The sequence below is a fragment of the Mesocricetus auratus genome, unplaced genomic scaffold, assembly GCF_017639785.1.
Source record: "Mesocricetus auratus isolate SY011 unplaced genomic scaffold, BCM_Maur_2.0 Super-Scaffold_100011, whole genome shotgun sequence".
Lineage (NCBI taxonomy): Eukaryota > Metazoa > Chordata > Mammalia > Rodentia > Cricetidae > Mesocricetus > Mesocricetus auratus.
This window is the reverse complement of record NW_024429195.1, coordinates 32,446,275-32,471,468: the sequence shown is the minus strand read 5'-3', so window position 1 is coordinate 32,471,468 and position 25,194 is coordinate 32,446,275. Positions and strand designations below refer to the sequence as shown.

General features: G+C 37.2%; 1 protein-coding gene across 9 annotated transcripts in view; it reads left to right on the top strand.

Moving 5' to 3' along the window:
* The window catches only part of Mecom (MDS1 and EVI1 complex locus), a 544,013-nt gene that overhangs the window by 505,323 nt on the left and 13,496 nt on the right, over window positions 1-25,194 (top strand). For 4 of the 9 annotated variants that reach the window (XM_040754551.1, XM_040754547.1, XM_040754553.1 and 1 more), the window contains 7 exons: window positions 3,019-3,166; window positions 4,357-4,513; window positions 8,706-10,062; window positions 12,364-12,451; window positions 16,820-16,846; window positions 22,208-22,374; window positions 23,266-23,343. In XM_040754551.1, the coding sequence (XP_040610485.1) occupies window positions 3,019-3,166; window positions 4,357-4,513; window positions 8,706-10,062; window positions 12,364-12,451; window positions 16,820-16,846; window positions 22,208-22,374; window positions 23,266-23,343 (2,022 nt within the window). The remainder of the gene's footprint in view (window positions 1-3,018; window positions 3,167-4,356; window positions 4,514-8,705; window positions 10,063-12,363; window positions 12,452-16,819; window positions 16,847-22,207; window positions 22,375-23,265; window positions 23,344-25,194) is intronic. The other 5 variants (XM_040754548.1, XM_040754554.1, XM_040754549.1 and 2 more) reach the window with 5 other exon arrangements.

Below are 25,194 nucleotides of genomic sequence, written 5' to 3'. Positions count from 1 at the left end.
ATCACTTGCTTTGTCATCCTGTAATGAGTGCTATGTGCTCACATTATTCTCTTGGAAATAGACCACGCCCTTGCAGTTAGAAAGAATAAGACTCAGGACATGTGTCAATCGTCTTCACCGGGACACAGGGATAAGGATTCTATATACACATACTGGAATGTGTATTAGAAATGGCTTGCTCTCCTTGGCTGCTGAGGATAGAAAATCTCAGTCACTGCAGTGGTTTCTAAGGATGCCCCTGACCCAGACCATGTTACTGCCATCTGTCCTCCCTCATGCATTAGCTTTTCAACGTCTTTAACAAACAGAGGACTGTGTATTGCAGATAAAGATAGGGTCTTCCTTTCAACACCACATCCCTGTTCCATCCAGGTACTTTGTTTTCACTAAGATATCAGTACCTGTGGTCAAACAGTAGTGTTTTCAACAGGATTAATTCACAGGGCCTCAAAGTGAGTTCATATGTCAATATGAATAGGTAGGAAACTACAAGAAAAATAAATGTGGGAAAGGTATTTTTAGCTTATGAAGACACGAGAGTAGGTGTTTATCTCTTACCATAACTGCTGAGGAATGTACTCTTAGGACAGGTCTTTACTGATATTCAAATACAGAATATGGATTCCACAGGAAAATGAGACAGATATTAAGTGCTCATTCTTGGCAGTTTTAATAAATTTTTATCGTGGAATCCTTCAAATAGCTTCAAATTGGAGAAAATGGTGAATTTAAAAACACCACTGTGTTCGGTTTCCACAATTACCATAAAAAGCCAGTTTTGTCTTATTTCTTACATATTTTGGAGTATTTGAAACAAACCTACTCATAACTGCTGAGGAATGTACTCTTAGGACAGGTCTTTATTGATATTCAAATACAGAATATGGATTCCACAGGAAAATGAGACAGATATTAAGTGCTCATTCTTGGCAGTTTTAATAAATTTTTATCGTGGAATCCTTCAAATAGCTTCAAATTGGAGAAAATGGTGAATTTAAAAACACCACTGTGTTCGGTTTCCACAATTACCATAAAAAGCCAGTTTTGTCTTATTTCTTTACATATTTTGGAGTATTTGAAACAAATTTTAGATATCATATTTTTCTTAATATATATATTCTTAATATATATTTAACATACACATATATATGTCAGGATGTGTCTATAGAAATTTAAGACTTTTAAAACATTGTTTTGGCAGTACACTTTATAAATAATAAATCTGACATTATTCTGATAGTTAAAGCTTTTAAGGTTATTATGAATAGGAGGTCCATGCACTACAGTTGATTGACAGAATTATGTCTACTTTAATCTACTAAGTGTCCCTCTTGTCAGATTCTTCCTTTCAGGCTGTCTCTCTCCAGCTATTTTTCCCAATGCATTTTTTTCTTCGCAAATTCTGCTGTTTATATATCCTTGGTGGTATCTAACACCTTTCCTCTTTCTTTCTATTGCCCATAAAGGCATCATTACATCTGAAGCTTTGCCTGGAATTTAGGTTCATTGGTTTAACAGCATGCATCATTGATATTATCATTTATTTGTATCAGGGAGCATACAACAGATTACCCAGATTCATTCATTAATTAGTAACAAATGAAGAACTCAAGCTTCATCATTTATTATAAGGAATAATTAATTCTGTGTAAAAAACTCCTTATTGTCTATTTTACCACCCTAAAATAGAGTTTTCATCATAGGGAAAGCATTAAATGTGTATATACTTTCCTCTTTATCTTCTGGTTTTCACAATAATCATCCTGTCAGGGTGACTGGCAAGGTTTTGTTTGTATATTTTGAATATTCTTTTTGTTAAAAGACTCACTGTTATTGGCGCTTAACTTGGACTACCTTTGATAATGAACATCTTTTTAAGTTGATATCCTAAGTTCTTTTGAGATCATCTGTCACTTTATTGCTATTTGTAATAACAAAATGTTGAGAATATAGCTTGTGTGCTGTATCAGAATGGTAATGGGCTAAGACTCCCAGGAACTCCTGCTACTGTACATGAGTGTAGTATGCTAGTGTGCCACTGACGATGTGGTTAATGAACAAAAATATTGCAGGTGTCTGCTAGCTACAGACATTATCTATACTTGCTTTTCACAGTATTTGTGTAGGGTCATGTACCAACTTAGAAAAGGAAGTAAAAATCTCAAGAAAACAAAACAATCTAAACTTTAAAATGTAGGTAAACTGTCTTGTGAGAAACTTCTAATCATGTTTTTCTCCTATTAGCAGTCAAATCAATATTTCTCTTATAGTTCCAGAGTTATCTATCTATAATATGTTCATCTATCTATCTATCTATCCATCTATCTATCTATCATCTACCTTCCTACCTATCTATCATCATCTGTCTATCTCCTGTCTATCATCTGTCATATTTATGCATCCTCTATCTGTCATCTATCTATCTGTGCATCTATCTTCCATCTGTTTCTTCTTTCCCATCTGCATCATTCCAGGTGTCATCATCATCTGTTCTCTATCCCCATCTATCCCTGTGTATCTGTCCACACACCCACACAGCTATCAGGGCCATAATAATATAAGTTACTTTCAGTTCTCCTTTGTATGACTAGAAATATAAATACCTTCATATCTAGAGGTTACATATATTAGAGAAAGTACCTACCTCATGTCTGTAAGCATTTTATTAATATGTTGTCTGTTTGGATGATGTAGATAGCAATAATCAATGTTGCTATTAACTATATGTCACAACTCTATAATATATAGATAACTTTCTATCATAGTCTACATTATCAAAAATCCTTGATAGCTGTGTTAGATTTATTCCTAGCAGGGTTAGATCTGGTGGGAAATATAGTCTAGGAAATGTAACGTACATCCGTCCATCAAACCCCATTTCTTCTCTTTCCTTCTTTTCACTTCAGCATCTTTCCCTCTCAATTTTTTCCTTGGCAGTGGATTAGTAATAAAATAGAATTGTATTTATGAATGTTTCCTTGTCACCACATCTTATTAAATCAATTACTCTCTTTACAGCTTGGAGAAGCATATGCTGTCACATTCTGAGGAGAGGGAATACAAGTGTGATCAGTGTCCCAAGGCATTTAACTGGAAGTCCAATTTAATTCGCCACCAAATGTCACATGACAGTGGAAAGCACTACGAGTGTGAAAACTGTGCCAAGGTACAGTGAATTTGGAGGATACTCACTCCTTCTTCTCTCTTAATCCATCACTTGCTATGCTATATAAAAACCAGCCTTGAGGTAGGCAACTATAAACGCCTTCAGAAAAATAGACTGAGTATTCTATGCTGGAAGGCATTAACAGAGCACATAGAAACAGTTAGTGCGTGCCCTTTTATTTCTGTCAGAGAGGAATTGGGGCTTAATGGTGAGTTACAGAACCAGGTGTGAGACATCCCTGGTAAATTCCTGATTCTGTTACTGACTTGCCAGTGTGTAGTTGTGTTTTAGCTTCTTGGGGAATGAAAACTGTATCCAACGTGCATTGATTATTTATTTTGATAACAGTTTGTGAGGAAAGTCACAAAATAATGCTTATTCAGGAAGAATGGGACTTTTTCAGGTTTTCCATCTGATCCTTCTTGAAATCATAGCATTGTTCTCACTGAACAGTTCAGGGCCTCTGTCTTAGTGGTCAGTGCTGCAAGACACTCAGATTACATGACGGTGCTCCATTTGGACCTCAGAGTGAGCTACAGTGATGACCGTTCATACGTTTCATGTTTTTGTGTTTTACAATGAAAACAGAGACATCCTGGAATCTTCACTTTTTATATCCATAGCTTTTTTGTAGCAGTGGAAATGGGGGCATTTGAAATAGTCTTCAAGGATATTTTATTCCTGGATATGCTACTGGGTTTTCATTTTTTATTTAGTGAAATGTCCAAAGGAGGGGCTCCAGATTGCCAGAAACATACAGAAGAAACACCATGTTTGAGTTTAATTTCTCAGGGAAATTATTTAAATGGATTTGGGGTGCTTTCATCAAAATCTTCCAAATTGTGTGTGCAACGTGTCTTTATTTTTAAGTGGAGTTTTAAGGATAGCCTGAACAGAATTTAATCTTTAGCCCTGGTTACTTAAAAGGCCTTGACTATGGCTGATAGATCATTCATTATGTGGTCCAATGAGTGACACCAATGGATAACCTGTGATGAATGCATAGAACTGCATACTTTCTGGCTTCTTCCTTAGAGGAGTGTCTTGCATTTTGGAAAGACAGCTTTCTTTTGGTCTTTGGTGAAAACAAATAAAAACAAGACAAAGAATATTTTGCCTTGGGCTGTTGCTGGTCTTCTTTATTGTATCTATGAGTGAAGTTTCTGGATTAATCAGTACTCATTTCCTAGCAGGTTTTCACGGACCCTAGCAACCTTCAGCGACACATCCGGTCTCAACATGTCGGTGCCCGGGCACACGCTTGCCCGGAGTGTGGTAAAACATTTGCCACTTCGTCAGGCCTCAAACAACACAAGCACATCCACAGCAGTGTGAAGCCCTTTATCTGTAAGTTGTGAAACACCCCAGCCTCCTCTGCATCTATCCCTTCTTCAAAAGGTTCTGCACTCAGAAACATGGCTGCCTACAGCCATTATGGGTGGGAGGAGGCTGACCTCTTAGCGTTTTGTGGTCCAAAGTAGAAGGGTTATTTTATAAGAAAATATTTTATAAGAAGATCCATTGAATTTGTTCTATAATCCTTTGGAGTGTTTTCTTTTAGATGGAATCAGTACCAGGTAAAGAACAGGGGAGCCACTAAATAACGAAAGGGAAGCCTCCAGAGGTGTAGGATTTAGTCAAGACAATCAGGTTTATCTCATATTGTAAATGTTCATGGCTTTGTAACACAGCCAATAACAGATTTCACCAAATGATTAAAAGTCTGTTCTGGATCTCAAGGAGCTGGAAGAACCCTGCCTGACTAGAAGGCTTATGTTACTGTATGTGTACTAGAGTGTATATGCTCATGGTGGGGTAAATCCTGGAGTGTGTTGTGGAGGGGGTAAATTCTAGAGTGTATGTGTGAAGGGGGTAAGTGTTGGAGTGTGTGTGTGGAGGGGGTAAGTGCTGGAGTGTGTGTGTGTAGAGGGTAAGAGCTGGAGTGTGTGGAGGGGGTAAATGCTTTTTACTCCTCTTCTGCCTGCTGCTTTCATTGCTGATGGATAGTTCTGGGCCACTTGAAAAAGCAGAGTAGTTTCTCTTTGATGCTGGACAGACTCTTTATCCCACCCACTGCACTCACGCAGATTTACAAGCTGCACTCATTCAGGGGACATCCCTTCTGCCCACCTACTTGGCACACCTCCGGAACAAGCACTTTAGTAGCACAATTTAAGGAAAGGAATACTCAACTCTTTTGTTCACCCTTGCAGGTCTGTTTCTGGGTTGTGCTCCTATAATTCAGAAGGTAAACCGTTTGTTCTTAGCTCATCTAGGCAGCAGCTCTGGGGTTCTTTGTTCCCTTGCTCTGCTGGGTGTGTAAATACAGGGAAGTGAGCTGTGCTACCAACTTCTAAATTGATTTTGGATCCAGATGTGGGTGGGATTCGTTGAATCTTTACCAGCACCTGGCAATAGCTCTGGTTTTCTGCTTTGGGAACTCCATGAAAAGCAGTTTTATCTCCCCTTGGCTTGTTTGTTTATTTATTTATTTATTTTGACAAGCACTGATGGTTTGCAGTAGGTATCCGAGACACTACTACAGAACCTATTGGCAAAGCATCTAATTTTCAGTGCCAACGTGGAGTTGCCAGAGACTAACTGTCCTGTTCTTTGCCTTGACACAGCCTTCTTTTGTGCTTCCAAGTGCCAAGAAGTTCTTGTCTTTCCTTTTCCAGCGTACAAAAGAGTCCTGTTTTGCTTAGATGTTCTGTTCCCTGGGTGGAGCGAAGACAACCAGCAGATAAACAAAGGGTGCCCTGAGCTCCTTGGGGAAACTCAGTTGGAACCATGGGAAATTACATATACAACAGGAATTTGAGATTTCTTGTCTAAAAAAGAATAAAGGAAGGAAGGAAGAAAAAGAAAAGAAAAGAAAAGAAAGAAACAAAGAAAGAAAAAAGGAAGGACTCCAGGCCACAATTCCTGGCAAGCCTGTTTGGAACTGCTATAGGCATACTTAGTTAATTTATTTTAAAGTCATCAGAAAAAAAATGCTGGTAAATTTTATGTTTTGGTGAGAAAAACAGAATAAATTACAAGGAACTCTGATCACCTATTTCATGCTTTACCTATTTTTAAAAACAAAAGTCAGAAAGCATAGACTCCATTGTTCAACACTTTTGTCTGTGCTATGAACCATGTTAAATTCAACTGTTCCACTTTCAAGTATCACGGATTGCCCTTTCTTTCTAAGGCTGCATCCAATATTTCCTTGAATGCATTCTCAGCAATTATTGGTAAATTTAAATAACAGACGACTTTCTTCAAATATCAGATCTGACAGTGAACCATGGAGTAATTACAAATAATAGCCATGCAATTTCAGAACAAAGGGGTTTAAATATAGGAGTGGCTGTGAGAGAGAAAGGGTGGAGTTTCACCTATGGCTGCTATCTGTTTCCGCCTCAAAGGCCACACACCATGATCTGCCCCCAGTAGTGTGTTTATGACAACTGTCTCTTATTACAGTGAGCACAGGGTCCCTAGCACTAAGGTAATTACTCATTGCCTTTAGAGCAATCCCCAGTCCTCCCAAATAGAAACCACATGGTCTAATAGACAGAGTATATTCAAAATACCTCTTAATTTGTTTAAGAAGGAGAAAGATGCCATGTTAACTGCAGGCTAATTCTTTGTTCCTGAGAAAATTACAGTTGAGTGTAGACTTGGACATCAATTGAACCATTGACCTGGAGCCTGGTTATTGATGTGTCAGTCCAAGGCTTCAAGAGTGGTAAACAAAGCTTCCTACACAGACCTGTAACAAAAGGTTCAGACAGACAAGTCAAGCACATCTTCTGTTATTCCAATACAGACACCATGAATTTCTTTTTAAAGCTGTCCTGCTGTAGGAAAGAAGATGAGAGAACAGCATTTTATTTATAAACATTGAAACTCATACCTTTACAATTGCGTGACTACACATTAAGACATTTTCTCATAGTACCTTAATGCCCAAAGGATAGATTTTTTTAAAAGTATATTTTTATAATTCCAATAATATATATATTATTAAACCCTTAAACTCTTGTGAGTGGCAGAGGCTGTGTTCATATTAACAAGCACACTGATGTACAACAGTACTGTTTAGTCTTTATCAGCAAAAAAACCAGAAATGCAATCGCTTAGCACTTCCTGTTGTGGAGGGGGAGGACAGAGCTCCAGTGAGTTTTTCTTGACTGAGTTCTATGAAATCTCCTTTGCATGAACTACTTTAAAAATTGTCATTGCTTTGATTCAAGTGTTGAATTCAACCATTTCACACCCACAGCCAGTGATCACTTGAAAGCAGTAACTGCTGAATTTTGTGCTTAATTTTTTAAATCAATTTGTTTCAATTACCAGCACAGTGTATCACATTTCAACATGGATAGAACATGCACATAGGCATTAAATTAAACTCACACATTAAGTAACTCATCAACAGTAACGAAAAAAAAGGTACGGCACTTAGCAATTTGATATTATAATCCTGCAAGACTCAAATTGAGTAAAGTGTTACTTGAAAGACTGAAGGTTACAAAGTTTGACCTTAAAATATATTTAGAAATATTGGCACATCTGTGCGAAGGGGACATGCTACTTTATTGACAAATTCTTGGTTAAGGGGGACAGTATAGGACCACACTGGCTGCTGGGTTCTTTCAGGATGCGAGTTTTCACAGCCCTCCCTTCTGCTTCCCGTACTTGGCTATAACACACAGAAGTCAAGCCCTGAGATAACCGAGGAAGATACAGCCACGAGTGAGCATGTTTCCCAAGGATGGGGGTTTCATATGCAGGAAGGCTAGCACAACCACTGGTGTGAGGGGAAGTCAGAGGACGTGCTCATAGTTCATGGGAACCAGCAATGCAGGATGGGCTACATTCAATTTAGTTTCCTTTGCGGGCTTAAAATAGAGCCATTGTAAATTATGTCAGTCTTTCTCAAATCATGAAAATGATTGTTAAAAAGGTCTCTCAATACACAATGTGCATTGTTGTGTGGCTTTGATGTGTGAATGATGAGAGTGCATGATATAATACTAATGAAATAGTGGGAGAGCAGCCACAGCCTTTCCCCACAGGGAGAAGTGATGAAGGTGAGGTATGCGGATGAGGGGAAGGTTGTTTACTCTGTCTTGATGCCTCCAATATAGGATGTTATAAGAGCTATGAAGTTTTCCTGCTTAATATATCTTTAATTTTTCAGGTCCTTGTAGTGTTAGTACTCCAGGTGGAGGGTGCACTGCATTCTGGGATGTGACTTTTCCATAAATATTTAAACACCCAAATACTACGCAAAATACTGTGCAGTGGGGATGGAAAACATTTATGTTCTCTTTGTGAAGTGTTTGTGCTGCCTTGCAGACATTTGCCAGTTGGAATCTAGTAAATTGGGGAATTCTTAATGTTCGGAGCATCCAGATTGGTGACTCCAAACTTCTATTCCTGGCTTCCTAACTGAAACTATTCTGGGTAAACCACTTGTGATACTTGCTGAATTCAGAAGCAATTGTCATAAAGCCTGAGACTCTTTTTTGTTGTTTGCACACAGGTGAGGTCTGCCATAAATCCTATACTCAGTTTTCAAACCTTTGTCGTCATAAGCGCATGCATGCTGATTGCAGAACCCAAATCAAGTGCAAAGACTGTGGACAAATGTTCAGCACTACGTCTTCCTTAAATAAACACAGGAGGTTTTGTGAGGGCAAGAACCATTTTGCGGCAGGTGGATTTTTTGGCCAAGGCATTTCACTTCCTGGAACCCCAGCTATGGATAAAACGTCCATGGTTAATATGAGTCATGCCAACCCGGGCCTGGCTGACTATTTTGGCACCAATAGGCATCCTGCTGGTCTTACCTTTCCAACAGCTCCTGGATTTTCCTTTAGCTTTCCTGGTCTGTTTCCTTCAGGCTTGTACCACAGGCCTCCTCTGATACCTGCTAGTCCTCCTGTTAAAGGACTATCAAGTACTGAACAGTCAAACAAATGTCAAAGTCCCCTCTTGACACATCCTCAGATACTGCCAGCCACACAGGATATTTTGAAGGCACTATCTAAACACCCTCCTGTAGGGGACAATAAGCCAGTGGAACTGCTGCCCGAGAGGTCCTCTGAAGAGAGGCCCCTTGAGAAAATCAGTGACCAGTCAGAGAGTAGTGACCTTGATGATGTCAGTACACCAAGTGGCAGTGACCTGGAAACAACCTCGGGCTCTGATCTGGAAAGTGACCTTGAAAGTGATAAAGAGAAATGTAAAGAAAATGGTAAAATGTTCAAAGACAAAGTAAGCCCTCTGCAGAATCTGGCTTCAATAAATAATAAGAAAGAATACAGCAATCATTCCGTTTTCTCAGCATCTGTAGAGGAGCAAACTGCGGTGTCAGGAGCTGTGAATGATTCTATAAAGGCTATTGCGTCTATTGCTGAAAAATACTTTGGTTCCACAGGACTGGTGGGGCTGCAAGACAAAAAAGTCGGAGCGTTACCTTACCCTTCCATGTTTCCCCTCCCGTTTTTTCCAGCATTCTCTCAATCAATGTACCCATTTCCTGATAGAGACTTGAGGTCGTTACCTTTGAAAATGGAACCCCAATCACCAAGTGAAGTCAAGAAACTGCAGAAGGGAAGCTCTGAGTCCCCTTTTGACCTCACCACTAAGCGAAAGGATGAGAAGCCCTTGACTTCAGTCCCCTCAAAGCCTCCAGGAACACCTGCCACAAGCCAAGACCAGCCCCTGGATCTAAGCATGGGCAGTAGGAGTAGAGCAGGTGGGACAAAGCTGACTGAGCCTCGGAAAAACCATGTATTTGGGGAAAAGAAAGGAAGCAACGTGGAGGCAAGATCGACTTCAGACGGCTCCTTGCAGCATGCAAGACCTACTCCCTTCTTCATGGACCCCATTTACAGGTAAGGATGATGGCAGGCGTTGGTGGATGAAACAGGTGAATGAAACAGAGATTGTACACTGTATCAGTATGTCTTCTTCCAGATCACTTGTTGTTACTGTTATTATTATTAACAGTGGATGAGGTCTAATCTCGAGAAATCAACTTTTATTCAGAAGTTGACAGGTTAAGTTTGGACTTATTTTTGGACGTCTCTGAAACTGGTGTTTTGGAATAGACCCACAGAATTTTATTTTATTTTGTTTTGACAATAAACTTATTTTTAAACTTTTTTGGGGGAGTGGAAAATATGAGAAAGTCATCTTTAAAGCAAGCTGTCAAGTGGCAGAAGAATGAGGCTCCCGAAGGATTAGCCCAGATATGCATGGGCATGTAAATGGGTTGCTTATTTAGAATAACAGGAGACCTAGAGCAGCCAGAGTCTCTTTCTTAACTCACTGACATATCTTAAGTATGTGTTACTTGCATTCTTTTTCTAAATAAATCTCTTAGAATCCTGAGTGAAATATTAATCACAAAATGGCTTTGTATAAAGAGTGAGTAAGTTGCTTAAAATGCGTCTCCATTTAATCTCATCATTATCCAGTTTCCTTTACTATGTGTAAGAATTGTATAGGCAAAGCATCTATGTTTAATAAATTGTGTTTCAGTAGTATACTGTAATAGTCACCATTAAAAATTATTTGGTTTTTGAGTATTAATTTTCTTTAACCATTTTATTTATCACACCTATTACATATTACAAGAATTTTCAATTTGCTTTCTTATTAGAATTTTGAATATTCTCGGGATGTCATGGAACATGTGAACTTTTTGTTAAACTTATTTAAGATAAGATTATTTTCATATTGTATCCAATATTTCTGAATGAAGAGATTTGGTGTTGTTCTTTCCATCAGTGATACCGATGGATGTCCTCTAATTCAATAAGTGCTAGAACTAAAAGTCCTTACCAGTCAATGCTTTCTACCCATATTATCTACAAAGTATTTGGAGAGTTTGCTAATACATGAAAGGCTATCACCATTTCAACAAGAGAGAGAAGGACACAATACAAAAGACATGGTAACATGTATTCAGGAGGCTGGGGCAGGAGGATCACAAATTTGAGGGCAGCCTGAGGCTATGGAACAAGACCATAACTGGGGACAAAGAAGACAGTCCAAAATGTCCTTGTACTACCAATTGCATATTTCAAAACTTTAAAAATCTGCTGTGACATCTTCATCACCTGTGACCATCCTCAGCCATGCTTTCTGTCTTCAATTTCAAGACTCCAGACCTTTCATTTTATGAATGGGAAACTTCTTATGAAAAGCCCTAACACCCTGTTAGTGCCATTCTGGGGTAAAGTTCGGTTTTGCAGCCTCCAGATATTTCACTCAGAAGTGGACTTCCTCATGTCTACTTCAATAGTTAAAATAGTATATGTAAAACATAATATAAATAAAATGTCCTGAATTCACAGCTATTCTGTTTTAATAGTATTTTTGTTTTATTTTGTTCTTGACACATGTATCCCAGAATGACCCCAAAATCACCATGTAGCCAAGAATGAACTTTAGCTCATAACCCCTTCTTCCATTTCACAAGTGCTCCCTATGTCTGGCTCTCAGTTATAGTTTAAAAGTATACTTGATTAAAAGTTTTTAAGAGATAATTGCCAATAGCTGTTAAAAATCTATCCATCTTATTTCACTTCCATATATGCCTAACTGCAAATAGGATATAGAACATGTTTAAGGTTCATCCTTTTCTCTGAACCCACTTCCTACCTGCCTTTGAAAGAGATAATAGCTATTTTACATATATGTTACACATAAATGTATATAACTGAGTATATCTTGAATATCTGCTACAATGACTAGTTAACTTTGAAGTTCTCTTATTCCTAATAGGCAGATTTAGGAGAACTAGAGAGGATATTTGGGGATGTAATTTTTGGTAGAAAATGGCTTATATTAAATTAGCCTACTTCTCTTCAATCATTTGAAATTCTTCAAACATTCTTGCTGCATCTGCAACAGAGGAATTCCAAAATTATACAGATGCCTGTAACTTGGCAACTCTGCAGATTTCAAACTCTTTTGCCACCCAAGTCATTGAGTAAGGTTTTCCTTTATAAAGGGGACTTTCTCCCACGAAGCACCTAGAAGTGCCTGATGTAGCCTTCCCTAGCAGAGATCTTCTTGTGGGTCCCAAAGAAAACTTCCATTGGCTTTGCTGTGTTAAACAACAGTGACTGTACTGTGATTGACATGCAAGACTGACTCACCTCCCAAATCTAATTTTAACCTTTCAGAGTAGAGAAAAGAAAGCTCACCGACCCACTTGAAGCTTTGAAAGAAAAATACTTGAGACCTTCTCCAGGCTTCTTATTTCACCCACAAGTAAGTATTCTGGATTTGAGATTTCAAGCTCGTAAACTAACTTGTTGATCCCAAAAAGCAGGTGCAATGGAATGAAAGAAACTTTAGGAACACTAGGATTTCCTATGACGCTGCTGTGGAAGAACACAGGAAATTCTAGCAGGACTAAAACCAACGCTTTTTAAAAGAAAAAGTCATCAGTGTATGTGTAAAAACAAGATGGTTTGGGTGTTAAATTATTATGTGCCTTAACTATTTTATTGAGCTAAAGTGCATGCTGGAGTGAGTAGAACCCAGTTAAGGAAGTAAATATTGAAGTTATCTTTTGTGTTTAAAGTTTCCTGATACAAAGATATGGATCACACTGCAACTTGTCCCAAACCCGTGAAGGTCACTCTTGTCCTTTCAGTGCTTAGATAAAAACAGGAAATGAGTCTACCTGACAAGTTGTTACCATAGAGGGTGAAGGAATTCATCTAGACACCACTGGGCATTCCAGTGAAGGCCTGTAATTGCACAAGAATTCACCACAATACACAGAGCTATTTACTGAATGGAACCAGGCCCATTTATCAAAATACATACAGTTTCTCTTTGCAAAGGGGCATGCTGAACAGTGCTATCTGACTGCTTCATCTCTGCATTGCCACCCATTTAATTATGTTCTTGAAAACTGGTTTACATATCAACCCACAGCTGGAGAATTGTGTTGAAAGTGCAACCATAATGTCTAGAATCAGCTTTTTTTTTAAAACTCACATTTCATTTTGTTTTGTTTTGTGTTTACATGATACAAGCTCTGATCTTTAAAGATACCGCAGATATTATGAAAATGCCCGACAATTTAGTAAATAAATTTGTTCTGTTGTAGTGTATCCAAATCATGAACAATAGACCTCTAATTTAAACTAGTGAAAAATCTCAATTTATGTGGTAAATAATTTGTCTTGGGATAGGAATCTTAACTTCTGTCTTTGTCTTCACTTTTTCAGTGGTCTTTTTTAATACCCAAGCAAGAGTATGATATCAAAGATAGAAACATCTGTTTTAGTTATGAAAATCTATTGTTTGCCCCAAATTCTCATTCTAATCCAAACTGAGAAAATATATGCTTAGTTATCAAAAGTTCAGAAACATTCCTTCATGGATTTTTATATAGTAAGGCTAAGGACTGATACTGTTTACATACATCCTGCATGGAAAAGACTCAAGTGTTGAGGCAGTAAATGCCTATCAGTAAATATCTGATATTTATACTGACCTAAATAACACTTGAAAGGGTCCATGGGCTAATAAGCCTAAATACAATATGCCCCATGTTTCTGACATTGCATTAAAAATACAACTGTCTTGATATTTTCTTTACTAATCATAAATAAAGTATATATGAGGCTATATTATTATTATATACATTTATTAATAGTGATTAAATTGCTTACATATTTTGATCATATAAAAAAGATCTAGTAATTAGCACTTCAAAGACTGAGTGCTATAGGTCATGATAGAATGAAGACAAATGGAACTAGGGTTTAGTGTCTTTGAACAATTTGGTCTATCTGGCTATCAGTTTTCTTCACTATAAAAACTCTCTAAAAGAGTTTATTTCAAGATGCTCATGTCTTCTAAAATCTATGGCTAGCCTAGGTAAATGTTCCATTTGATAAAATGGGTAAATTTATTTAACAATAATTACACGGTATGGGACTGTTATACATATGGGATTTTCATATACTTCAGATAATATGAAGGAATGTGTTATATTCTGATGTTCTGAAAGGAACAAAGCATAAAACAGATAAGTGATGTGCCCAGAATACAGAGATGTCCCCTCTTGCAGACTCACTCAGGAATACTTGTGGGAAAATAGAGGGAGTGTATTTTTTTACCCACCTTGTAGAACAGATCTCTGTGTAATGCCAATACTGTATGTGAAGGGCAGGGGGTACTACAGGGGATTTGGGGAAGAAGAGGGGATAGATGGTCAGGGTCCTTAATTCACAAGTTATTTCTAAACTATTGTTGGGATCCAGTGGTTTAGTAATACTCGGTAGATGAATTCCCAGGGTACACGCAAGAGAAGCTCAGCTCATCCTCCAAGATTATGGTGTTTGGAGAGGTCAGTTTGCTTTCAGAAAACTACTCATGCCCCAGCGTGTTTGGCTTTGTCTTCATTCTCTCAGTTCTATTCTAAGAGAATAACTTAACTAATAACTAATAAAGTTCAAGGATTTGGTGTTAGGAGTAATTGAGGTACAAGGTGTTATTACTACTTGTAATTAGCAAAACTGCTTGGTTTGAAGAACACACTTCACTTCTTTATGTATAATAAGTGGCCTTACAGGGTAGCTAAATTACAGCATTTACAGAGAGGGTGTACTTGACCATGTGCATGGTCTTTGAAAGGACCTAATAGAGACTCTTATAAATGAATGCACACAGGCTTTTCATGATTTTACAGCTAAATGTTTGGGTAAGGCCATTTGGTTCTTTATTTCCCATCTAAAATATTTTGAAGCACATGCAGGAGTTGCTGAAATGTGCTGTTTGTTTCTTTCGCTGTCTGTTTCTTGAGCTACCCCGCAGCAAAGAGGATACCACATTTTAAAAAAAAGATTTATTTATTTGTTATGTATACAGTGTTCTGTTTGCAGGCCAGAAGAGGGCACCAGATCTCACTACAGATGGTTGTGAACCACCATGTAGTTACTGGGAATTGAACTCAGGACCTCTCAAAGAAAAGCCAGTGCTTTTAACCTCTGAGCCATCTCTCCAACCCAGATATCACATTCTTAATTGAACACATATACCAAGTTTGGGTAGTGTCATGCTGTGGAGAACCCTAGTTTTGCATTTTAAAAAAAAATACAATCCCTCCTCATAAATTAATCTCTGGACAATAATAATTGAATAAGTCAATAGATAATTATTAAATTTTACTGAAAGATTGTTAGGTTTATCTGACTTCTTAGAGAATTACAATGTATTAAATTATGTCAAAGTATTTGACATACATCTAAATTAAGAGATAAATTCTTAGCATCCAAGTCTCCGCATTCAGTGCTTAAAGAAGCAATTTGTGCTATGAGGTCATTAGAAGACCCATTAGAAGAAGATGCAGCCTTCATTTATTTTCATCTGGTGAATAAGTTATGTGACTAGATGGAGTACTGAGCACTGTAAAAGTTCTCCCCGGATGCACAGTTGAAAGCTATCCATGGTGCTTTAGTTTAAATTATAATTTTGAAAAAGAAAGAATGACCACAAATAGACAAGATGGAGAGAATGCATCAGCATTGGTAACTGATGCCACAGCACACACTTACCACTTCTTTGATTGCTTTTCGGGGCATTTCATCTCACATTAAGCTCAGTTGAACCAAAATGAAAAATCTTTTTGCGATTATACCATTGTAAAAGTGACTATTACCCATGGTTGGATTTTCCTGAACTTTTAATACTATCCTTGGTTTTTGTTACATTTTAATTTCACAGTTTTAACCTTTTTAATCTACATCAAAGACCCCATCACATAAGTTTTCTCTCTTACTCACGTACTCACTTACTCACATTGCCTGAGTATGCTTTTACTACATTCTGAGGAGCTGAGAATAAGTTAAAATATAATCCAAGTTATTATTTATGCACTGCTCTACAAGCCTCACATATCCTTTGCCACTCATATGCTATTTTGCTTCCTTTATGTCTTTCCCATGGTCACATTTTTTACTTGTCATCACATTTATGGAAGCATGTAATGTATCTCCTAGTTAAGTGATCTTTTCAAGGGTAAAAACTTCAGCTGTTGGAAGAGCATCTAAGTCTTTGAGGCTTTCCCCAAAGACTGTGATCATAAATTGTCATAAATCACTATAACATTTTTATTCCTTCCTCCATGTTCTTGTGTTCTGAGTACCAATCTGTCAAGCACAGAATTCCCAACAACATTTTATTTTATTATGTAATTATTACATTTTTAGTAAATGCCATATTTTCCATACTATTGCCATGGTAGAGACAGCAGACTGGGTTATGTCAGAGAATTGCCTGATGCTTAGACACAAGAGCAGAACTTGGGGCCACAGTTTTTCAGTGATTAAGAAGAAAAGATGGACGCTCTTCCTTATTATGGATTCTGTAGCACACACTAGGTAGGCCATTCTGGTTTCTAACCAAGCTTAATTCTATGATTGATCTTAGGAAGGAGAGGAAATTCAGGAGTATTATCCATAGATTTCATTTTCATTTCTAGAAGTTTTACTCAAGACAGAATTACATGATAAGTAAACATTACCAGATTAGTATAAATGCTCATTCCTCAAAGGATAGACTACAGTGAAAATCCAACACAGAAGTAATTTTTTCTTTCTGTTTCAATTTTGCTACCAGTTCCCACTACCTGACCAGAGAACCTGGGTAAGTTCCTTATTTTTTGACTAAAGTAATGTATCATTGAACAGAAAAGGGCTTAATATGAATGCTGAGCTGTAAGAATCCAGAGCTTTTCTTTTAGTGATAAGACCGAAGCACACAATTTCCCTGCTCATCCCACAGCAGAATATTCTCAATATAATGGGGCAGGGCACTTCGTAAGCTAAAACTGACACATGGAATGATTTTATTTGTGAAAACACACTAATTCCATAAATTGTACTTTGATAAAAGTGTTCTTATATAGACTTTATATGGGAAGCTTTGAAATGAATCACTAAGTAGAAATCATTATTATTTGGGATACCACATTACAGGTATTTTTTTTGACAAAGCCCCATGGAAGGTAAAGCTTCAAGATTAACACTCCTACTGTTTGGAGACAGCAAACGTTGAGCTTCTGAATGAACTTTTCAGAATTAGGTCTCATTTCTGTAACTACTGTTACAGTGAATAAGCCAATCTGGTTTTATCTAATGATGCTAGGGATAGGATATATGGAGGGAAGGATCCTCATTTTATATTTTACACCCAAAAAGAACTTAATGGATGGGAATAACATATATCTCAACTTTTCCTTTAAGTTTTGAGGTGCTTGCATTGCCACTCCAAATGACCTGTTTATAAGGATACTGATAATCATGGGGAAGTTAAGGTGTCCTAAAGTCACAATTGTTTCATGTAAACATCATCAGACAGCATATGTGAGCACTTACTTATTTCCTTTATCTGATGTTAATATTCTTTACCAGGAGTTCCTCCACTTTCTCTGCTGGGGAATATGTGATGAATTGGGGAAATTTCTCACTGTTGTTGCAAATTTAGTAATTAAATATATGTATTTAAAAAGCACAAAGGTGTTTATTGACTGTGAGGGGAAAACAGAATAGAGGGAAAGAAAGCCAGTGAGAAACTATGCACGCACTATTCTAATTATGCTAAGCTGTACACTCAGTATGTTTTTTCTTAGACTATTCTGGCCTGTATTTCCAGGGTTTCTTCTCTGTCTTCTCCAGGGGAGGTCTGTTCTGAGCTTCACTTCTCAGTTGTTTTATCTTTCCTAAAGTACAATGTGACTTTGACGTTTGCCACATTGCTGGCTGCTTGAAGCTCATCATGTTGCTTCCTATGCTTATGCCTAATCATTGTACCTACTGGCCAAGTTAACTGAAGTCCAAGTGAGGCTCCCTTTGTAACCCCCAATGTTACCACTGTAATGTCTGGAAATACTCCCATCAAGTCAGCTTTTAAGGCTGTGATTTACAATGGTGTTATAAAATAGATACTTGTGATGTATACTGAAGACACAGGATTATAATTCTTGATGGCAAATAAACTCTCAGTGATTTTGTAATCATGACTGTTGAACTTGATCTACGAAGTGAGATAAACATAAAATATGAGTATTTACTTCTCCCTCAAATGACCATGGTTTTAAGGTTTCTCAAGATTATCAAGTGAATAAATATAGAAAGTCACTGACTCCACAAACTTTCCCATCCTGTTGTTTATGAATAGTTAGTTATTTTATGATACAGTCAATGTGTAATCTAATTGGGAATCATTAGTCCACATAATTCATGGTGTGCTTGGGCAGACATAGCATTTCACATAATCAGGTTGTCACTAATAGTTTTGATGAGAAACTTTCTCAGGTCCTCAGTTATTGGCACTCCAATAATAAATAGTAGGCTAAGTTCTTAGATTCATGTTGGTGATATTGTGCCTGAAGAAATGTTTTTTTCTTAATTATTAGCTCCATTTGACAAGAGGCATAGCTACATTTTGGGAAAGGAGCTAGGGAAATGCGTCTAAATAGTTGCGTCAGTATAAAGTTAATAGTCTCTTGGGGACTGGAAGGGGGAGATATAACTTCCTTTTCCAGACATCTGGTTGTAGATACTATCAACAACTATTATATATGTGCAAACAAAAATTACTACTCCATTGGAAAAAACCTGCCATTTGCTGATCTTAGATTAGTCTAAGATATTAATGGGTCATATGGCATTATATTACTAAAATATACAGTAGGTATTTTCTTTCCTTTAGTTACTCTAAATTTTTATTCATTGCTTTACAGTTTCTATTTGATTTTTTTCTAACTAAATAGTTTAAATCTTATCTAACCATATTCTAGTTTATTAATCCTATTTCATCTCAACTTTAAAAAATACCAAGTCAGACTTTAAAATGAATATCAAAATGTATTATCTCTATATAAGGTATGTTTCTTCTAGAGTAACATCACACAAGTCAAAATCAGACAAGACAGAAAAGGAAAGCTCAGGATTTGGCCCATATATTAAATAACCCAATATCAGTCTAAGGTATGAGATAGATAGTCATTGGTCACAGAATTGCTAAACTATGCAACTGGATGGTGTTTAAATTACATGTATTTATTAAAACAGGAACACTTAGTTATTCAAATTTAAAGTGAGTGGTTTAAGAGCAAATCCCAGTAAGAATAAAGGAAGGATTGGAATGAAAGCTTTTATGTGTTCTTAGTGATGTCTAGCAAAGCACAATGTGTGTGTGTGTGAATATGCATGAGCATGTGTGTGCCTGTGTATACATATGTTTATAGGTGTGTTTAATTCTTAGCCCAACTTCCATAGTCTTGCTTTCCCCTTCTCCATCCATATTTTATCCTCTTTTTATTTGACAGCAGAAGTCAAAGCTGTGTGTGGCTTTTAAGACGAGCCCTTGGGTAATAGCTGTTCTTTTCCTACTGTCTTTGAGGATGCCATTATGTGGCTATGGAGTCTACAACATGTTTTCTCATTACTTGATGCTTCCCCCCATTGAAACTGTTGGAAGTGAAGTAAGCACAATGACTTTCCTTCAAAAGGATCTGTTAGCAGCTCCTAAAGCAAGACACATTTCTCAACAGCCAATTGCTCCCAAATAACATAAAGGACTTGTACTTTTTGCGTGCTAGAGATGAAAGCTGAGACAAATAACAGTCATGAGGAGGCTGCTTTCCATGAAAGAGGAAACATGTTTCTTTAAGATGCATTGCTGTGGGAATCTGAGTATGAGCAAGATAGACATTCAAATTGCTTACAATTACTTGATAGTCAGACATTACCCAAATATTAAATGTACGTAAATATGATATTTATAACCAGCAGTCATTCACCTACTTCTCTGTCCTCTAAATGCATGAGAACATTGTGACCCTTCCCCTTGCTTGTTATCACTAATCAGATTTTAAACCAGAGGTTATTTTTCACTCAGATAATTTATTCCGTGGTAGATAGATTATCAAAATGATTTTCTGCAAGGGACAATTAGAAGAAATAAATGCAGATAAAATAGTATCATAAGCTATTCTGAATTGATTTTTAATAAATAAAGGGAACATGCTAACACTGGCTGGAACAGTTTAATGACTGTGTTCGGCAGGGACAGACTTTCCTCCAACCACTCTGAGCAGCGTCATCATTCCATATCTTCGCCTTGTGATCAGTATGTGTCAAAATCCTTCATAGTGACAAATGTGCTGTCCACTTGCATCTGTGGAGAATGTTTTAGCAGCTGAGTGATTATGAATCAAACCCTTGAGCTTAGAGCCCTTACTGCCTCCCAATGCGTTCACATTTGTCGCCTGACAAGTAAATGTATCTTGACTTTCCTCTGAGATTTTTTTATGTGCTGTGTTTGATGAAAGACATTTGGCAAATTGGCAGTGGTACCCTGTACGCTGCAATTTGTAGCTAGCATTAGGAGTCCAGGCATGAAATGAGAGGGCAGGTTCCAGGATAAAGAAGAGAGAGCTAACTAGAACATGAATAGTCATTTGAAGAATCAAACATACAACATACCCTTTGTGAGAAGAAAATAATGTTTGAGATTTGAATTTAGGTTATGGCATTCATGATATTCTGTCTAGCCATGCATCCAGAAAATACACACATTGTTACTTTTCAGCTAGACATGTTAGATTTTATTTTAATGTGATCTTGGAAAGAATATCTCTATCTCTGTCTTGATGTCTCATTAGAAAAAATTAGGCTTTTTATTGACCCGTTGTTTAAATTTGCAGTTGCTATCTAGATCCTTGTGTCTTCCCACAAGACATACATATAGCACCCTGAGAACCAAATGAACTGATTTAACTAGATGGTCTGAGAGTTAGCCGTCTGTTTAAAATTTTGCAAATAAAACATAAGTGCCAAGGAAGCAACATGTTGAGGAAGTTGAAGGAGGAGAACATATGTAAACATAAACAATAAAAATCAAACTAAGTCAAAAAGAAAATACTATCCTCTAAAAGTGAGTAGATGATGATCAGATATGCCTGTGGGTGGATGAGGAACAGATATGCCATTGGGTAGATGATGAGCAGATATGCCGGGGGGGGGGTCGATGATGAGCAGATATGCCCGGGGTAGATGAGGAACAGATATGCTGGGGGGTAGATGATGAGCAGATATGCCGGGGGGGGGTCGATGATGAGCAGATATGCCCGGGGGTAGATGAGGAACAGATATGCTGGGGGGGTAGATGATGAGCAGATATGCTGGGGGGGGGAGTGGATGAGGAGCAGAAATGCCGGGGGGTAGATGAGGAACAGACATGCCGGGGGGTAGATGATGAGCAGATATGCCATTGGGTAGATGATAAGCAAAATATGTGAGAATATTAGGACCTTGTGAGAGAGTGTGTCTTGAAGAATGGGAACTTTTCCCTGTACGTTAATATCTATTCTATGTGAAATTATCTTAAGATATCATAAACTCATTTAAACTAATCTGCTCAGGACAAATGAACATTTCATCAAAGTTCCTTGTATATAATTCCACTTAAAATGTTGGATTATCCTGATATTAATTTGACATAGCCTTTGGCAATTCTTATACATTGACTTTTTCTTTCTGGATTATGTACATTTTGCTTTAGCTCACCCTTTGAAGACTTGATGTTCTTTCTTGCTGTCATTTCTTCTCCTGAGATACCATGACTTTTATTCTTAATTACTTTGGCATGGTGGTTAGTACCTTTAACTAAAATTTTCAGTTTCTCACTGATATCCATAGTATCATGCTGCCAATTAGATAAAATGCTTTTGGTTTATTATTTCTTTGGGGTATTCCATTGCTCAGTCATATTATTATGATGTGGCCTAATCAGGCTACCGTGGAAGCAGTTCAGCCAGCTTTGTTTGTCATGCCCATCAGCTTTCTCGTTGTTTAGCTCTGAAGCCCTACAGTCTCATTTGGAACCTATTGCATGTAAGAAGATTTGAAGTCTTCCTGTGGGTTATGTTTTTGGTTAGCAAGAGATCATTACAGAAGCAAAGAAGTAACACCCCTCCCTGTTTGTGTTCATACCTTTCAGATGTCAGCTATTGAGAACATGGCAGAAAAGCTAGAGAGCTTCAGTGCTCTGAAGCCTGAGGCCAGTGAGCTCCTTCAGTCGGTGCCTTCAATGTTCAGCTTCAGAGCACCTCCTAATGCCCTGCCTGAGAGTCTGCTGCGGAAGGGGAAAGAACGCTACACCTGCAGGTGTGTGGAGCTAATTACAGCTGACTTGCCAAAATCTCCCCTTTGTTTCAAAACAGCCTGTTGTTTGATTTACAAGTTATTCTTGATTATTTGTAAAATTATCAATAGCAGCCATGATAGATTCCAGTTACTTCAAGGTGCTCTTTATTAGTGACATGTAAAAACATTTAAAAGTTATCATTAAAAAAGAATTTTAACACAGACCATTTGGTTGTGATATACAGAAACAGTCCAGATATCATCTGCTTCTCTCACTTTGATAGTTAATGCATTTTCTTTCACAGTTAATTATTTTCATGTCAATGTAGAATACTGCTGTCTTCTATCATATATTTATTGTCATAGCCATAATTTTGAATAAAGCTATTCACAAAGGACATATAAGTGGGAAACACTGGTTAATACATTTCTTAGTTCACATCAAGGAAAGAGCAAGCTTCTGTTATGTGCCTGTGATTTCTCAATTATTTTCAGATACCTGTGCTATCTGTTTCAAGAAAATATATTTCTCTACTCTTTGGACACCCTATTCCTTTCTTTCCAGTTGAGATACATCCATCAATCCAGAATCTCAAACTCTTTTTTTTTTTTGGTCCTCTTATCTGATCTAGTTTTGTGAGTATAAAGTTATGAAGTTAAAAAAACAGGCTCATGTGGGGGTCATCCAGCATAATGCCTATTTTCATAAACTACTCACTTATGTGTGAGCAAATTCAACAGGCCTCCTAATACAGCCTTTATTTATAGAGTTATTTATAACTTTAGAGTGGCTTTGCCGCAAATTGTAAATGCCAGAGACATGAGTGGTATGCAGGATTAATTAAGTCAAGAACATGCATGTGACTGCTTTAACTCTGCTGATTCTCTCTTGCAAATATCTTTTCCTCACAGATACTGTGGCAAGATTTTCCCAAGGTCTGCGAACCTTACCCGCCACTTGAGAACCCACACAGGGGAGCAGCCATACAGGTTTGACAATGGGTTTTCTAAATATCTTGATAAATATTGTCATATCAATGGCTATGAGGTCACAGTGTAATAAGAACTAGTTTGGCGCATATTTGGATGTAAATCAAATTTTGCATCAAAGTAGGAAGAGCCAAAATTAGGAATGTCTTTTCTTCATCAAATGAGACTTTTAGTTTTCAGTCTAAGACATCTAGGGTAACTTCTAGTAGTGGACACATGTTTAAAAGATGTTAGCAGCCTTAAAAAAGTTTCACTTCTGCTTTATTTTTTAAATAATCACTATCATTTTAATTGACAAAAATCATAACACTGAAGTTCCTCTCATCTAAGCCTCGAGTCTCTGCCCGGAGGTAACCATCCAAATATATCTGCTTCCGTAGTACAGTTAAGTCATCATCCGCAGATCCCAACAGGAGGTTTAAGAAACAAACATCTCAAACTTCAGAAGAGGAAAAAAAAAGTATAGATGTAGAGATTCCGCAGATAGAGTATTCTAGGAAAAGGAGCCAATTCTATCAATAGCTTCTTATTCTGTTAAATGCTAAAATTAACCACATGACACACAGGCCGTATGAGACAGCAATACCTGTGCTTACAACACAATGAAATTAAGAACATGGCTACTTTAAACATGTAAATCATTATTTAAGTATACTATTTGCTCTCAGCATTAGAATCCAAGTTAGGATTTCTCCAAGAGTGAATTCATCTCAAGCAACACTACAGTTTGTTTCTCCTTTGAAATTCTTAAGTGTATATTAGTATAATTATTTTGGCCTGAACACTGTTATTTTCATTACAATGAATTACCTTGTTTCAAAGTTGTTGTTTGTAAACAAAATAGAGGAGATGGCTTGGCAGCTTACTGTAAGACAGTTCCAATGTCTGTAATTTCATTTCAGGGGATGTGATGTTTCAGGACTCCAAAGCCATTTTTAATCACATGTACATATCCACCCACTCATACTACATATAATGGAAAATGTAAATCTTAAAAAAGAGAGAAAGCAAACATGGGGAGACCTATGGTTACTCAAAAATAATAGAAGTTTTAGGAGAAATTCAGAAAATTAGCATTTTAAGTCCCTTTGTTTTTATTCATAAATGTCACTCCACTTTATATTTGACAAAATGAACTTTACATAACAGATCTTTAAGAGATAGAACAATGGAAAACTTTAAGTAAACTCCCCTTTGGATAATATCCTATCACCCAGGAATTTTGCTTAAATGGAAAGGTTTCTATTCACATTTTGTTACGGCTGAATGTTGTCCCAGTCGGCAGCTATGATATTATGGTCCTTCAATTAGGTACTGAATGACACACTTTTATTTGGCTTCATGCATATTGCTGTTGTTGTACATGTTTAAAAGTACACAAGCTAGTATTTGCATTGCTGGGAATCTTGATTTGTACAGATCTTCTCTTTTACAAATGGAGAAAAATAAGAAATCAGATCTTTAGATGCTCACTGCTTTCTATGAAGTTTGGTGACCAGACTAGACTTTTCAAATGGGATCTGTCACCTCACATCAGATTTCAAAGCTTTTTAGTCTCCTATATTTTTATGTTGTCATGAAGGGTCACAATTAGGTTGTGCATACATCTTAAGAATTCTTGAAACAAAAGCTTGGTTTGAACTGTCATTTAAATACCAGCTAATATATTGGAATAGAATAAAGTTACTTTAAAATTTGGAGTACTTGCCTCTCTATTCAATATGCTAACGGGAAGTAGAATAAAAATGTGAGTTGATCATGAGTAGGCACTGATCCTTATTGGTCAACTCTATCCAGAGCTGAGAGGTTGATGGAGTAGATTTGGAAAAGACCTTTCACACAAAAGAAATG